Genomic DNA, 17,585 nt, shown 5'->3' on the forward strand with positions numbered 1-17,585 from the left:
AATTACACTACTTGGACATGGAGCAGCATGTGCCACATTTAGTGGACAAAAATCCTGGACCCAGTGGGCAACAATGGGCAGCACTGGAAGGCATGAATCATCTTCTTGTCTGGGATGGACTTCATGAACAATTAATGTATCCACACCATTTTCACGATGTCCAGGGCCTAAAACCCATAACACCACAATGACAGTTAGCATTTCTGCCTATGACTCTTGCAGAAGTGTGGTGCAAATCAACTGTTTACATCTTATTTGCTGATGAAATGACACTGATAAGATGCAGTACTGTGAATTTTAATAATTAGCATATGTGGGCTGATAAACATCACCATGCAGCTGGAAAGAGAGGACTTCAGAAGCATTTCTGTTAGTCTGTATACAAGCAGATTTAGATTAATAGATTCATACATGCTATAACAGAGATTCAATGGGAATAAAAATCAAGACTTCCTCATTAACATCTTGTTTACTTTGCTGGAAGATGTGCTGCCTTGGCAGTAAAGACTAAAGTAGTTGTTTATTCTTGATTATGTACAAGCACAGCTTTGCAGCAATGTGCATAAACATCTGATGCTGACCTTTCAGGACCACTGGATTATTTGGGTGAAGCTCCACACCTTGCCTCCACATTCCCCAGACTACAATCCCTAAACTCTCTGATTATGGGGACTCTTCAAGGACTTGGTCTATGACCATTCCAGTCAACTATGTGCACACACTACAGGAATGTGACTTCAGTGCAGGCCAGCATGTACAACAATAACAGGACCAACTTTAAAATGTATGTGGTTCCTTATGCCAAAAAATGGAAGGTTGCACTGGCGTGGATGGACATCACATTCCTATGAACAAATGTTATGAATGGACATCATATTGAAATACTCCTATGTACAAGTGTTCACATTTCAGAACATATGTTTTCCTAGACCCATGTTTATTTGATTTGTTTTTCTTGTTTCAATGAGTACTACCACCTCTCACAACATCTGATACTTTCTACACCACATTTTATTATGTGTATTGTATATAGAATGCAGCAACTATTTTATAACTCTGTGTTTATTGAAAGTGTAATCATTCTTACACTTTTACTTACAACAACATCATTTACCAAAAGCCTTCTGTTTGATGAAATGAAATGTTGTGTGCCTGGGGCCTCCCATTGGGTAGACCAGTCGCCTGGTGTAAGTCTTTTCAGATGACACCACTTTGGCAACTTGTGTGTCGATGGGGATGATATGATGATGATGAAGACAACACAATACCCAGTCCCTGAGTGGAGAAAATCTCCAACCCAGTCAGGAATCGAACCTGGGCCCCTTTGCAAAGCATTCAGCTGCACTTACCACTCAGTTATTGAGACAGACTTCTGTTTGATGATCACATGCAAAAAATAAATAAAAATTGAGCATTCCATCTATGAATTTGTGGTTAGACATTAAAGTCAGTTTCGATGAACCTTGATTCACATTACCACAATATTGTTAGTAGGATTCTGTAATGCAGTGAAAATATCTTTAACAAGTTAGACATAAGAAAAGAAATGGGGTAGCTCTGCAAATTCAAAAGAAGGTTATGTTGTGAGAGCCACTCCACAAATGATAGGATGACCTAATCTGAAAGACTGACAACTCCTATTGAGTAACAACATTTGTCTTAAACAGGGCTATATTCTTAGAGAATGCAGATGGCTATTATTATTTGACCATTACATAAGTGGTCATGGGTATATTATGCAAACAGCATTTGCTCAACAGCTTAGTGTAATCTAAGAAGCAGCAGTTGATCAACAGCTTATTATAATCTAAGAAGCAGCAGTTAGTTTTTCTCTCTAATTAGTGGCTTCATTCTTATTTTTTGGTAATGTTCATTTGTGGTCTATGCAAATACAAATAGATTACAACATTAATGTTAGCTACCTTCAAATACAGCCTACAGAATTAGTTTCTCACAACTGCTTTTCTATCACCATTGTCAGTGTTATTGGTCCATTTTACTTCATTTCACTATCTGACACCTATCAGTGAACATTAATATGGATTGTGTCCACTCTTTGCCTTTATGATGGGTTGACTTTGCTGGCAATATTTCCTCCTCATTAGTTATGTGATCTACTCATCTAATCTTCAGCATTCTTCTGTAGCACCATATTTCGAAAGCTTCTATTCTCTTTTTGTCTAAACTATTTATCATCCACGTTTCACTTCCTTACATGGCTGCACTCCGTACAAATACTTTCAGAAGTGACTTCCTGACACTGAAATCTATACTTGATGTTAGAAAATTTCTCTTCTTCAGAAACGCTTTCCTTGCCATTGCCGGTCTACATTTTATATCCTCTCTACTTTGACCATCATCAGTTATTTTGCTCCCCAAATAGCAAAACTCATTTACTACAATGTCATTGGCGAACCTCAAAGTTTTAATTTCCTCTCCATGGATTTTAATACCTACTCCAAATTTTTCTTTCGTTTCCTTCACTGCTTGCTCAATATACAGATTGAATAACATCAGGGAGAGGCTACAACCCTGTCTCACTCCCTTCCCAACCACTGCTTCCCTTTCATGTCCCTCGACTCTTATAACTGCCATCTGGTTTCTGGACAAATTGTTAATAGGCTTTCTCTCCCTGTATTTTACCCCTGCCACCTTTAGAATTTGAAAGAGAGTATTCCAGTCAACATTGTCAAAATCTTTCTCTAAGTCTGCAAATACTAGAAACGTAGGTTTGCCTTACCTTAATCTAGCTTCTAATATAAGTTGTAGGGTCAGTATTGCCTCACGTGTTCCAATATTTCTACAGAATCCAAACTGATCTTCCCAGAGGTCGGCTTCACTAGTTTTTCCATTTGTCCGTAAAGAATTCGCATTAGTATTTTGCAGCTGTGGCTTATTAAAGTGATTGTTCAGTAATTTTCACATCTATCAACACCTGCTTTCTTTGGGATTGCAATTATTATATTCTTCTTGAAGTCTGTGGGTATTTCGCCTGTCTCATACATCTTGCTCACCAGATGGTAGAGTTTTGTCATGACTGGCTCTCCCAAGGCCATCAGTAGTTCTAATGGAATGTTGTCTACTCCCGGGGCCTTGTTTCGACTCAGGTCTTTCAGTGCTCTGTCAAACTCTTCACGCAGTATCATATCTCCCATTTCATCTTCATCTACATACTCTTCCATTTCCATAATATTGTCCTCAAGTACATCGCCCTTGTATAGACCCTCTATATACTCCTTCCACCTTTCTGCTTTCCGTTCTTTGCTTAGAACTGGGTTTCCATCTGAGCTCTTGATATTCATACAAGTGGTTCTCTTTTCTCCAAAGGTCTCTTTAATTTTCCTGTAGGCTGTATCTATCTTACCCCTAGTGAGATAAGCCTCTACATCCTTACATTTGTCCCTTAGCCATCCCTGCTTAGCCATTTTGCACTTCCTGTCGATCTCATTTTTGCGACGTTTGTATTCCTTTTTGCCTGCTTCATTTACTGCATTTTGATATTTTCTCCTTTCATCAATTAAATTCAATATTTCTTCTGTTACCCATGGAGTTCTACCAGCCCTCATCTATTTTCCTACTTGATCCTCTACTGCCTTCACTACTTCATCCTTCAAAGCTACCCATTCTTCTTCTACTGTATTTCTTTCCCCCATTCCTGTCAACTGTTCCCTTATGCTCTCCCTGAAACTCTGTACAAACTCTCGTTTAGTCAGTTTATCCAGGTCCCATCTCCTTCAATTGCCACTTTTTTGCAGTTTCTTCAGTTTTAATCTACAGTTCATAACCAATAGATTGTGGTCAGAGTCCACATCTGCCCCTGGAAATGTCTTACAATTTAAAACCTGGTTCATAAATCTCTGTCTTACCATTATATAATCTATCTGAAACCTGTCAGTATCTCCAGGCTTCTGCCATGTATACAGCCTTCTTTCATGATTCTTGAACCAAGTGTTAGCTATGATAAAGCTGTGTTCTGTGCAAAATTCTACCAAGCGGCTTCCTCTTTCATTTCTTAGCCCCAATCCATATTCACCTACTACGTTTCCTTCTCTCCCCTTTCCTACTACCGAATTCCAGTCACCTATGACTATTAAATTTTCGTCTCCCTTCTCTATCTGAATAATTTCTTTGATTTCATCATACATTTCATTAATTTCTTCGTCATCTGCAGAGCTAGTTGGCATATAAACTTGTACTACTGTAGTAGGTGTGGGCTTTGTGTCTATCTTGGGCCACAATAATGCATTCACTATGCTGTTTGTAGTAGCTTACCTGCACTCCTATTTAGTTACTCATTATTAAACCTACTCCTGCATTACCCCCATTTGATTTTGTAATTATAATCCTGTATTCACCTGACCAAAAGTCTTGTTCCTCCTGCCACCGAACTTCACTAATTCCCACTATATCTAACTTTAACCTATCCATTTCCCTTTTTAAATTTTCTAACCTACCTGCCCGATTAAGGGATCTGACATTCCACGATCCAACCCGTAGAATGTAGAACGCCAGACTGTTGCCCGTGCAACTACTGAAAAGGCTGCTGCCCCTCTTCAGGAACCACGTGTTTGTCTGGCCTCTCAACAGATACCCCTCCATTGTGGTTGCACATACGGTATGGCTATCTGTATCGCTGAGGCACGCAAGCCTCCCCACCAATGGCAATGTCCATAGTTCAAGGGGGTGGGGGGTGGAGGGTGTCAATCTAGCAACCAAGAAATTATACACAAAGTTTTTCATTTAGTTCATGTCCATTAATATCTATTTATGAAGTCAGTAGGTTACTTTTATTTGTTTGGAACTGCATGATCTGAGACTTTGTGAAAATAATCTATAGAAGAGGATCACCATTATGCCATAATATTTCAACTTTCTGAGCTAAATTTTATGAACCCTGCAATAATGAAAGATCTTGCCAAGATTACAGATAATATCAACACAGGCAGAAATTCAGTTGTAATTTCATATCCAGTATTCTCTTTAGGTAATTCTTTTCAGCTTTTCAGACATCTAACTGAAAGACAGTTAGCAACTTCTGGGAAAAGGAAAGTCAGTATCCTGTGCAGTGATTGTTCATCTTTATTTTTACAGAGGGGCAAATCAATGAAGTTTTTGAGCACAAATTCTCTCTTCTATTGCATTTTGTGACTTATTCCACAACTTTGATATCCTTAGAATACAGTGTAAGATTGAATAAATGACTTCCTTATCTGCCCCTCCTCCCAAACTAATGCATTTAATCTGTCGTTCACTGCAGAGGATCTGTTAATTATGAAGATTCAAGACTCTATAGAGTCAATAATTGCTTTTTTTCACCATCTACTATTTAGCACCATCATTTTTTTTATCAGTTACTACTTTTTTTGTGGCATTGCTAATGATCAAAATATGCTGTAGTAGTTAATTTTAAATTAGTGGAAGACATATATACTTCTTAAAACTAGTGGAAGATGTGTGTACTTCTTAAAACTCACACTCCTAAGTATAAAGGAGTCCATTTGGCTGCCAGTTATGTGGCCCCCAATTGCTGGATGACCCCCAGGAGTGGTCAGGTCATACGTCATGCTTATCGGAAACTCTGCTGGATCTAATCCACCATCACTTACTGCTTCACCCGACAATTCTTTCTCACGCCAAAAAGCCTGCATGTTATCATTATCATTAGTATTTTTAAGTTCTGAAACAGAAAGTTCTACTTTTAATGCAATAATACACACTGAATTAAGGTCAATTCACACTGAATTAAGGTCAGTAGGAGAAGTGATAGTCTTCAGCCAAAAAGGAAAAAAAAAAAATACATTTTTAACACAGATATAAACATGTATATATTCATAAAGCAATTTTGTCATGTGTAATTAGGTGTGAAACTGATAAGCTAGAACCATTGCTTAGTATTCATCTTATGCATGTGAATAATAGCACTATAAAATCAATAATAAATAAATAAATTAAAATAAACAATAGTCAAGCAGATAATGTGATTAATCGTAAAAAACTATATAAAATTCTTTAATTGGATAGATAAAAAATCTACTCACCAAGCAGCAGCAAAACACACACATAAAGATTGTTGTGAGTGGCAAGCTTTCAGAGCCAGTGGCTCATTCTTCAGGCGTAAGGGTTGAAGGGGAAGGAAGAAGGGTGAAGGAAAATGACTGGAGAGGTCTAGGAAAAGGGGCAGATTTGGGAAAATCACCCAGAACCGTGAGTCAGGGGAGACTTACCGTATGGATGAGAAGGAAAGACTGATTTTTGGGGACTGTATCAGACAAGATTTGAAAACCTGAGAGCTTAAAGGCAGAAGACAGGGTGATATGCAAGACAGAGATTACTACTAAAACATAATGCATGAGTTAATAAGAGTGAGAAGCTAAGCACATTGTATGTAACAGAGGTTGGAGGCGACAGTGAAAAATAGACTGGAAAGACAATGAAAGTGTAGAAAACTAAAACAGAGTGAAGCAAAGAGTAGTTACAGTTAAGAAAAGCTGAGATGGAAGAAATTAATGTAAATTAAGGCCAGGTGGGTGGCGAGAACCGATGACATGTTGTAGTGCTAGTTCCCACCTGCAGAGTTCTGAGACACTGGTGTCTGAGTGCAGAATCCAGATGGCACATACGATGAAACAGGTGCCAAGGTCACAAATGTCATGTTGTAGAGTGTGCTCTGCAACAGGATATTGCGAGTTGCCAGTATATACCGTCTGCCTATGCCATTCATCCTAATTGATAATTTGGTGGTAGTCATGCCAATGTAAAAGGCTGAACAGTGTTTACATAATAGCTGGTGTATGACATGTGTCATTTTGCAGGTGGTTCCCCCTTTGATAGTGTATGTTTTGCCAGTTACAGGGCTATTACACTATGTGACCAAAAGTATCCGGACACCTGGCTGAAAATGACTTACAAGTTCATGGCACCCTCCATTGGTTATGCTGGAATTCAATATGGTGTTGGCTAACCCTTAGCCTAGATGACAGCCTCCCCTCTCGCAGGCATATGTTCAATCAGGTGCGGGAAGTTTTCTTGTGGAATGGCAGCCCATTGTTCACAGAGTGCTGCACTGAGAAGGGATATCGATGTTGGTCAGTGAGGCCTGGCACGAAGTCATTGTTCCAAAACAACCCAAAAGTGTTGTATAGGATTCAGGTCAGGATTCTGTGCAGGCCAGTCCAGTACAGGGATGTTATTGTCATGTAAACACTCCACCACAGGCCGTGCATTGTGAAAAGGTGTTCAATCATCTTGAAAGATGCAATCACCATCCCCGAATTGCTCTTCAACAGTGGAAAGCAAGAAGGTGCTTAAAACATCAATGTAGGCCTGTGCTGTGATAGTGCTATGCAAAACAGTAAGGGGTGCAAGCGCCCTCCATGAAAAACACAACCACACCATAACACCACTGCCCTCCGAATTTTACTGTTGGCACTACACACACTGGCAGATGACATTCACTGGACATTCGCCATACCCACACCCTGCCATTGGATCACCACATTGTGTAGATTTGTCATTCAACACAACATTTTTCCACTGTTCAATTGTCTAATGTTTATACTCATTACACCAAGCGAGGTGTCCTTTGGCATTTACTGGTGTGATGTGTGGCTTATGAGCAGTTGCTCGACCATGAAATCCAAGTTTTCTCACCTCCTGTCTACATGTGACAGTGCTTGCAGTGGATGCTGATGCAGTTTGGAATTCCTGTGTGATGGTGTGGATAGATGTCTGCGTATTACACATTACAACGCTCTTCAACTGTGGGCAGTCTCTATCAGTCAACAGACAAGGTCAGCCTGTACACTTTTGTGCTGTACATGTCCCTTCATGTTTCCACTTCACTATCATATCGTAAACAGTGGGCCTAGGGATGTTTAGGAGTGTGGAAAACATGCATACACATGTGTAACACAAGTGACACCCAATTACCTGACCACATTCTAAGTCCATGAGTTCCGCAGAGCACTCCCTCTCCCACACCCCGTTCTGCTCTCTCTCACTATGTCTAATGACTACTGAGGTCGCTGATATGGAGTACCTGGCAGTAGATGGCAGCACAATGCACCTAATATGAAAAATGAATGGTTTTGGGAGTGTCCGGATACTTTTGATCACATAGTATACAGGTGGTGGTAGGAGGGTGCATAGGCCAAGTCTTGCAGTGGGGCAGTCTTTTCCACTCTTTACGTATTTATTTTTTTTTGCCACTCCCACGATTTTTAACTCTCCAAACTGTCCTGTCTTGCCATGATGAATCCAATCTCATTTTTCATCCGTTCCTTTCTAAAACATTCCTGTGCACTGGCAAAACTAAGGTTCCACATTTTGTTTCTTGAAACCTGCTTGTCCCTTGGAGTTACTCCAAAAGGCCTAACATTGAAAGTCCCCATTTCTGGATGCAATCCTACCCTACACCAGGCTCTTTTGCAGTTTCAAATACAGAAATATCTTGCTCTTGTCCAGTTAATCTGTGACCTACATGCCTCATCAGCAAATTTCCACTCTACCAAACTTCTCTATTTCTATAAAATCCTGCAGTTATCTGCCCCTCATGTTTCCTTGAATGGTATCATCCGCCAAGCCAACATCACACTGCAACAACTTCACCTCAAAAAGCTATCCCACCTTCTCCTAAATTACCTGAACAATGGTATTTCCCCTTCCTGTCCCTCTGCATCTCCCTAAACAGGCACACCATCAACCACCACTCCTCTCCTACAAACCAAGCTTGGCCAATCTCCTTAACACCCCACAGCCTTCAGCACTGCCTCTCAGGCCTAGAGCAACCCATAATCCCAAGAACCAATCACAACAGTACAATGTCCTTAACTTCTCATCTAATGCACTCTTCCCTCCTGAATTGTCCGTATTATCTAAGGGCCTCACTTTCAGCCCTAAACCCGCATTTGATCATGCTGCTTTGGTGAAGGACCTCCTTTCCTTCACACATAATATCCATTGGAAATACCACTTTGCAACCCAACCCCAAAACCTTTCCAACAGCAAACCTGACATTGAACCGAGCTGTGAACAGTTCAGTCTATGATCCCAACTTGATCCGCCACCACTACCTCATAATCATCTCTTACAAGCCTTTCAAGAATTCCTCACATCCAGCATTGCCTCACAACCCTTCCTCGGGCCCCTACCACATGACCCTGACCTGTCCCCTGCAGTACTCCAAGTCCTATGTTCCCTAAAAGCTGATGCCTCCATCATTATCCTCCCAGTAGACAAAGGATCTACCACTGTAGTTCTTGACCGAAAGATGTATGTTAGCGAAGGTCTACGCCAGCTGTCTGACACCTCTACATACAGCATCTGCCATCAAGATCCCATCCCTGTGATCCAAACTGCCCTGCAGTCCCTCCTTAAAACCTTGGGCACCTCACAAGGACTAACACCTCAGTCCATAGAACTTCTCACCCCACCCAACCATGCACCCCCCACCTTCTACCTTTTTCCTAAGATCCACAAACACAATCATCTTGGATTCAAAGCACCTACCAAACGTATATCTACCTTAGTTGATCAACTCCTGCAACCCATAGTACAAAAACTCCCCTCCTACATCAAAGATACCAACCATTTCCTAGATTGTCTGAAATCTGTGCCCATCCCACTCCCACCACACACCTTGCTTGTCACGACTGATGCCACTTCCCTCTATAACAACACCCCCATGTATATGGTTTGTCTGCTGCTGGACATTTCCTCAGTCAGCACCCACGTGATTCCAAACCTATGACATCCTTCCTACTCACCTTAACCAACTTTATATTTACCAATAACTACTTCCCCTTTGAGGGGTATGGCCATGGGTACCAGGATGGCTCCTTCCTATGCCAACCTTTTCATCGGTCACTTGGAAGGGGCTTTCCTGGTTTGGTTTAGATACATTGATGACATCTTTAACATACGGGCTCAAGGTGAGGATGACCTACTAAAATTCCCAGAATGTCTGAATACTTTCTCCCAATTAAATTTCACATGGTCTATTCTGAATCCCATGCCACTTTTTTTGATGTTGATCTCATCCTCACCGAAGGCCAGCTACACACTTCCATCCACATGAAACCTGTCAATAAACAACAGTACTTTTATTTTGACAGTTGCCATCCTTTCCATGCCAAATGTTCCCTCCCATACAGCCTTGGCATCCAAGGCAAATGTATTTGTTCGAATGCAGACTATTTACAGCAATACACCAACATTCCCACCTCAGCCTTCACTGCATGTAATTACCCCACCAGTCTAATTAAAAAGCAAATTTTCTGGGTCATCACATCCAGTCCTGGTACTGCTGATCCCTCCACAAACAGCTTCAGAGAACACCTTTGGTGACTCAGTATTATTATTCTGGTCTCGAATGTGTTAATAAGCTACTTCAACAGGGCCATGACTTCCTAAAATCATGTCCTGAAATGAGATCCATTCTGTCTGAATTTTTGCCCACCACACCTAGAATAGCTTTCTGTCCCCCTCCCAATCTCCGCAATATTCTTGTCAGACTATAATGGTACAGCCTCCCAGCCTCCCCCATAACTCATATGAAATGTGCGATTCTGCACCCATCTCCCTGCCCTATGGCTCCTACCCCTGGACCGTCCCCGCTGCAAGACTTGCCCTACGCACCCTCTTACCACCACCAATAATAGCCCTGTAACTGACAAAACATACACTATCAAAGGGAGAGCCCCCTGTGAAACGACACATGTCATATACCAGCTATTATTTAAACACTGTTCAGCTTTCTACATCGGCATGACTACCACCAAATTATCATTTAGGATGAATGGGCATAGGCAGAGGGTATATACTGGCAACTCACAATATCCTGTTGCAGAGCACGCTCTACAACATGATATACGTGACCTCAGTGCCGGTTTCACCATACCCGACATCTAGATTCTTCCCTCAGATACCAGTTTCTCAGAACTCCACATGTGGGAACTAGTACTACAACATGGTCTTGGTTCTCACCATCCATCTGGCCTTAATTTACATTAATTTCTTCCATCTCAGCTTTTCTTCACTGGAATTACTCTTTGCTTCATTCCGTTTTAGTTTCCTGTAATCTCTGTCTTGTATGTCACCCTGTCTTCCACCTTTAAGCTCTCAGGTTTTCAAATCTTGTCTGATGCAGTCCCCAACAATCAGTCTTTTCTTCACATCCTGCATGGTAAGTCTCAGCTAATCTGCAGTTCTGGGTGACTTTCCCAAAATCTACCCCTTTTCCTAGATCCCTCCAGTCCTTTTCCTTCACCCTTCTTCCTTCTCCTACAACCCTTCTGCCTGAAGAAGGAGCCACTGACTATGTAAGCTTGCCAATCACAACAGTCTTTTATGTGTGTGTTTCACAACCAGAGTTTGTCATTGCACTACAGTGTCATGGTAAACATTATTACAGTATTAAACTAAGTTTAATTAAACATGTGTTACTGCAGATATTGCATGCCACTTGTGACAAGAAACGTGGATGCTAACATCCCTGAGTGGTTTAATCCTTTCAGTGAAAACTTAAACATTAAACTAGATGCAAATAATGAAAGTATGAAATCTCCAGAGAGTGAGTTAAAGGAAATAAAGACTGAGTTAAACTCCATTGTCCAAGAACAGGGTTCAGAATTAAAAAATAAAATGAATAAAAGCAACTGATACCACACTCTGGCAACCGCATACCATTCTCGAGCAGCACATCAATGAGCCAAGCCAGGAAGAACTAGAAATTCAAAATAAAAAATTGCAATTGCCAATGACACTTTCCACCTTAACAAAGGAACGAAATGCTGAGGTAATTAAACAGTGAGATTTATGATATGTTTCCCCAGTGCATCTCTAATTTATAGAATTTGCAGGTGTCCAGCGGGGTCACATCACAATTCCTGCATGATATTTCAGCAAAAACACATGTTGCCATCTTCAGGTGGTCCCTGATGAATCCTGTGCTGCTCCTCTCAGCATCCTATATATGCTGGTCATTATCCCCTCCACCACCTTGCTCTGTATGCTGTCCTCACAGACCACTGTGGATAGTGGCGGTGGTGGGGGAAGCAGAGCCTCAGTCCCCACTCTGGCCTGCAGTGTACGTGCTACCACTATCGGGCGTGGACACCACCAACTGGGAATGCCTCTTCCTTTCCAGGTTCAGCAGGGTTCCATGCCTGACTAAGCTGCAGATCACTGTCTTTGTTAATTGGACCATCTTGCAGTCTGGCTTCTTGCAGTCTGGCTTCTTTAATTACGTAATCGCAGGAGGAGGACAACTGCCTAAGTATTTTGGCGTTTTCATAATCCATAGAATGGCCAGTTTTTATGCTATGGTCAGCCACATCTCATCTGGTTTATGTTCATGGTGCCCATCTTCTACTGTGCAAACAGTTTCCACAGTGTATGATATGCCACACTGGCAGGGGATCTGGTAACTGTCTCGTTTGTGGAGGTCTAGTCATCCTTTACTGAGCCTAGGTTTTCACAAGATGTCAAAATAAACAATGTAAAAAGTATTTAATTAGACAGATAAAAAAATCTACTCACCAAGCAGCCGTTGAACACACACATAAAAGATGGTTGTTATTGGCAAGCTTTCGGAGCCAGTGGCTCCTTCTTCTGGCAGAAGGGCTGATGGGGAAGGAAGAGGGGCGAAGCAAAAGGACTGGAGAGATCTAAGGAAAAGGGTAGATTTCAGGAAAGTCACCCAGAGCAACAGGTCAAGGGAGACTTACTGTACGGGATGAGAAGGAAAGACTGAGTCTTTTTTTATCTAATTAATTAAACAACTATGTAAAAAGTGTATGTCGAACTCAGTAAGGATTCAGATGTGGATTGTGGATACTCTACACTTGCTAGCTTGGAAAAGTATGTAGCTGATTTAATCCATCATAGAGTATGAGAAAAGACTGAATCGTCTGTTGGTATGCTTCATTCTACTGCAGAAACAGAGAGAATGGAGAACAAATTATTGAACCTAAGTATAAATAAAATAATTAAGGAGTCAAATGTCTTAGAATTGCACAATATAAAAATAGGGGTAAAGTTACAGAGGACCTAAAGAAATAAGTTTATGGTAATATCAACACAGTTAAAAATGAATTTCTGTGTTCCAGTGGGTGTGTTATAATGTATGATGATTGTATGCCAGATTCTGAGAAATATCTGAACTCCAATGAATACTTAGATGAATATTTAAGTTTTACACGCATTGTGGGTAAATTATGTTTGGAAATCATGGTTAATATTGGTTACACTGAGTTGTATGTTGGTTTTAAGCATTATTATGATAGCAATTCCTACCTAAATGAATGTTCAACTGAACAGTTAAGTTATGAATAAATGTGCATAAGCTAGTAACTCTGTTGTTATAAGCTGTAAGAGAGACAGTTTTTGATAGAAAGGTCAGTGAAGGGGTGAGAATGCTCAGCAATGTCATTGTATTGTATATATTAACAAGTAATGGATTATTTAATGGAATTGTTGTAAGGATAGACTTAAAGTTTATCCATACCCCAGATATGGATGGATTTTCTAGTGAAGTGCACCAAGAATCATTCCATATGAGGTGTACCTCACAGTAATAAAGGATATGAATGGTGAAGTCAAAGATTTAAATAATGAAGATTGCATAGCGAAATATCAGATCCAGACTTTGAGCAGGCCAATGTCACAACTGGGATATCCTGCCCATAAAATTGTTACTCATTATCAGTGATGTAAAAATGTAAGCTAAAGGTGTAGGAAAATAAGTGATAAAGAATTTTAATACTTTGACATGTCCTATATTACACGTACATTTACTGTACACAATGTAATCATACAGGATCAAATAAAATTCAATTCAATTCAATTCAACTTGGTTGTCATTAAAGACACCTGATACTATATTATTTGCTCATGGTACCAGCTTTATTATAAAAGGGAAGAATGTTTATGAAATGCAGCAAACAGTCTACAAAACAGCAGAAGTGGCAGAAAAATGGTTTAAAGATAATTGTTTAGCTGTCAGTGACAAGAAAACTGTGTGGATGAACTTCAACCATATAAGGAACAAAAATAGTACCAATTTAAAATTCACATCATTGAATAGTCAAATTCAGCAATGTAATTACATAAATTTTTTAGTATTATCGTTGGATGAGCATCTAAGATGGGAAAACATTTAGAAATGTTTAACAAAAAATTACGCAAATACTGTTTCATGTTAAGAATGCTTAAAGACTGCTGCAATAGTGAAACACTATTAAGTGCTTATTATGCATACGTGCATAGTAGGTATAGTATTCTGGGAAAATACTTCTTTTGCAAAGCAGGCATTTAAGCTTCAAAAGAAAGCTGTAAGATTAATAAGTGATGTTGCTTGCAGAGCAGCATGTAAAGGTATCTTTAAGGAATTAAAAATCATATTTGAAAGTATCTGCTTCATTAAAAACCATCATGTTTCAGCTTTGAATAGTGATATTCACAATTATCAAATAAGAAACAGTGATGACTATCATAGGGATGTGCACAGAAAATCAATATATCAGGAGAGTACTGTTTACAAATCAAAAATTCTTTACAGTGCATTGCCAGATAACATCAAAAAATACCAAACATTAACACATTTAAAAAAGAACTAAAAAATCTACTAATAATCAACAGCTTCTACAGCATTAGTGAACACCTGGAATTTTGGTCAAATTTGTCTGCTTCACAACTCTCTAAACAAAAATTCATAATTATCAAACCATTCTTAGATAAAACTAAACTTCTTTCATCCTTGTATGTATCTAGTTATGCACCTAACTTTTGTTCCTTGTGTTACTATGAATATTTAACTAAAATACTGGTATTTAATAGTTTATAATCTAATTAAGCAGAATAATGTTTTTGTTATAAAGATGTGTTGATACAAATGATAAGATTTTGTACATGGTGTACATATGTAATATTTTATACTGTTTCATACTTGACAAGTCCAGTATCATGAATGTGATACTACAGTTGCTAAATAAATAAATTAATAAATAAATAAACAGTCGAAGCAGATGTGATGATATCAACAACGTCAAAATTTAAGTTCAGACACTTGTACATCTTTCACTGGCTGATAGTTTTTAAGGGGAAATGATTGTTTTTAATGCTGTAATATTTTTTTTCATTTATTAAAAATATAAAGGAGGTAAATAATAGTATTTACAAGCAAAGGTAGAAAAGCATATAAAACAACAAGCACAGTTTCAAGTTTGAGAACATAATTTTAAGCCACGTGACCCAAATTTTAAATTGAATGACATGGTGCTAGAGAAAGCTTTTCATCCTAGTTCACAATTAAAGAAAGAAACAAGTGGGTTTTCCAACATTATGGAGGTCTATGCAGAATTTTAGGAATTCCACATCCAAAGACTATTTTATTAACAGATGCCTTGAGTGAAAAAAAGGTCTGTGTAACATAGATATGATTATAAGATATGTGTCCTATGAAACATGTCTGAGATAAATTCACATCTTGTGTGAGTTTAGCAGATTGATGTCTATAAAATATCAAGCTATCTGCTGTATTTCTTCTGCTTTAGATTTCTGTATAGCAGTCTCTTATCCATTCCCCTATCTGCTTTAAAACTGTAATTACTTTTAACTATCCTATACTTTAAAAGTGATTTGATAGAATAATTAATTCATAAACAATAGGAGACTTGTGTGTAGCAAATGAAATAGGGTTACATTTGTATTGAGCAAACAACAAAAATTAGCAAACATATGCTGGGAGATAGGCTACAAAACTTAGATGAATCTCCTAAATGGTACTGACCATTAGCATCATCACTTTTGACAGGTGAATTATGGGGGATATACCATTATCTATAAAGTGTAAATGTTGGTGTTGTTGTGGTCTTCAGTCCCGAGACTGGTTTGATGCAGCTCTCCATGCTACTCTATCCTGTGCAAGCTTCTTCATCTCCCAGTACCTACTGCAACCTACATCCTTCTGAATCTGCTTAGTGTATTCATCTCTTGGTCTCCTTCTACGATTTTTACCCTCCACGCTGCCCTCCAATACTAAATTGGTGATCCCTTGATGCCTCAACACATGTCCTACCAACCGATCCCTTCTTCTTGTCAAGTTGTGCCACAAACTTCTCTTCTCCCCAATCCCATTCAATACTTCCTCATTAGTTATGTGATCTACCCATCTAATCTTCAGCATTCTTCTGTAGCACCACATTTCAAAAGCTTCTATTCTCTTCTTGTCCAAACTATTTATCGTCCATGTTTCACTTCCATACATGGCTACTCTCCATACAAATACTTTCAGAAATGACTTCCTGACACTTAAATCTATACTCGATGTTAACAAATTTCTCTTCTTCAGAAACACTTTCCTTGCCATTGCCAGTCTACATTTTATATCCTCTCTACTTCGACCATCATCAGTTATTTTGCTCCCCAAATAGCAAAATTCCTTTACTACTTTAAGTGTCTCATTTCCTAATCTAATTCCCTCAGCATCACCCGACTTAAATCGACTACATTCCATTATCCTCGTTTTGCTTTTGTTGATGTTCATCTTATACCCTCCTTTCAAGACACTGTCCATTCCATTCAACTGATCTTCCAAGTCCTTTGCTGTCTCTGACAGAATTAAAATGTCGGCGAACCTCAAAGTTTTTATTTCTTCTCCATGGATTTTAATACCTACTCCGAATTTTTCTTTTGTTTCCTTCACTGCTTGCTCAATATGCAGATTGAATAACATCGGGGAGAGACTACAACCCTGTCTCACTCCCTTCCCGACCAATGCTTCCCTTTCATGTCCCTCGACTCTTATAACTGCCATCTGGTTTCTGTACCGGAGGCTGGTGTCATTATCAACCTGGAGAAGTGCCTTTTTGGTGTCCCAGAGATTGGCTTCCTGGGTCGTAGTATATGATCTGCAGGCTGTCACCCCCTCAACAAAACAGTCCGGACTTTGTATGAATTCCCACATCCCACTACATACAAAAAGTCTGGAGGTTCCTTTGGATAGCAAATTTTTTCAGCCACCACCTAAAGGACACTGCAACAGTGCAAGTGCCACTCATGGCTGCATGGCACACAAAAGGTAACAGGCCCATTTCCTGCACAGCGCAAATGTTGAGCAGTTTTGAATGAACAAAGCGCAAGGTCTTGCAAGCTGCCCTCCTAGTGCTAACCCAACTCACTGCTCCACTAGCAATTGTCGCTGATGACAGCCAGTCTGCCACAGGCTTAGTCCTGTAGCAACACACTGAAAGGACTTGGCAGTCCCCGATATTTTCCTTGGTGAAGCTTATGGAGCTGTAACAGTGATGGTTTGCATATGGTTGTGAGCTGCTTGCTGTGTATGAGATAGTTAGGTATTTCCACCCCTCAGTGGAGGGACACCATTTCACGATATTTTACAGACCACTGCCCCCCCCCCCCCCCCTGCCCCTTGACAACAGGTTTATACTGCAAAGAGAGCATGCAGATCTCACTCCACCAATTCTGACAGCAGGAGTATATTGTACGATCAGATGCCCTTACAGCTTCCCTCGACTATGCGGCCTTTGCCAGCACCCAGGTTGCCAACCTGGAGCTCCTAAAGCTGC

At 39.8% G+C, this 17,585-nt stretch overlaps 1 protein-coding gene across 1 annotated transcript in view; it reads right to left on the reverse strand.

The window, feature by feature from the left end:
- Positions 1-17,585, reverse strand: part of LOC126252639 (probable flavin-containing monoamine oxidase A) — a 290,057-nt gene that overhangs the window by 58,489 nt on the left and 213,983 nt on the right. Inside the window, exon 7 of the mRNA XM_049953542.1 lies at positions 5,475-5,642. Within this exon, the coding sequence (XP_049809499.1) occupies positions 5,475-5,642 (168 nt within the window). The remainder of the gene's footprint in view (positions 1-5,474; positions 5,643-17,585) is intronic.

Source organism: Schistocerca nitens, chromosome 4, assembly GCF_023898315.1.
Source record: "Schistocerca nitens isolate TAMUIC-IGC-003100 chromosome 4, iqSchNite1.1, whole genome shotgun sequence".
Taxonomy (NCBI): Eukaryota; Metazoa; Arthropoda; class Insecta; order Orthoptera; family Acrididae; genus Schistocerca; species Schistocerca nitens.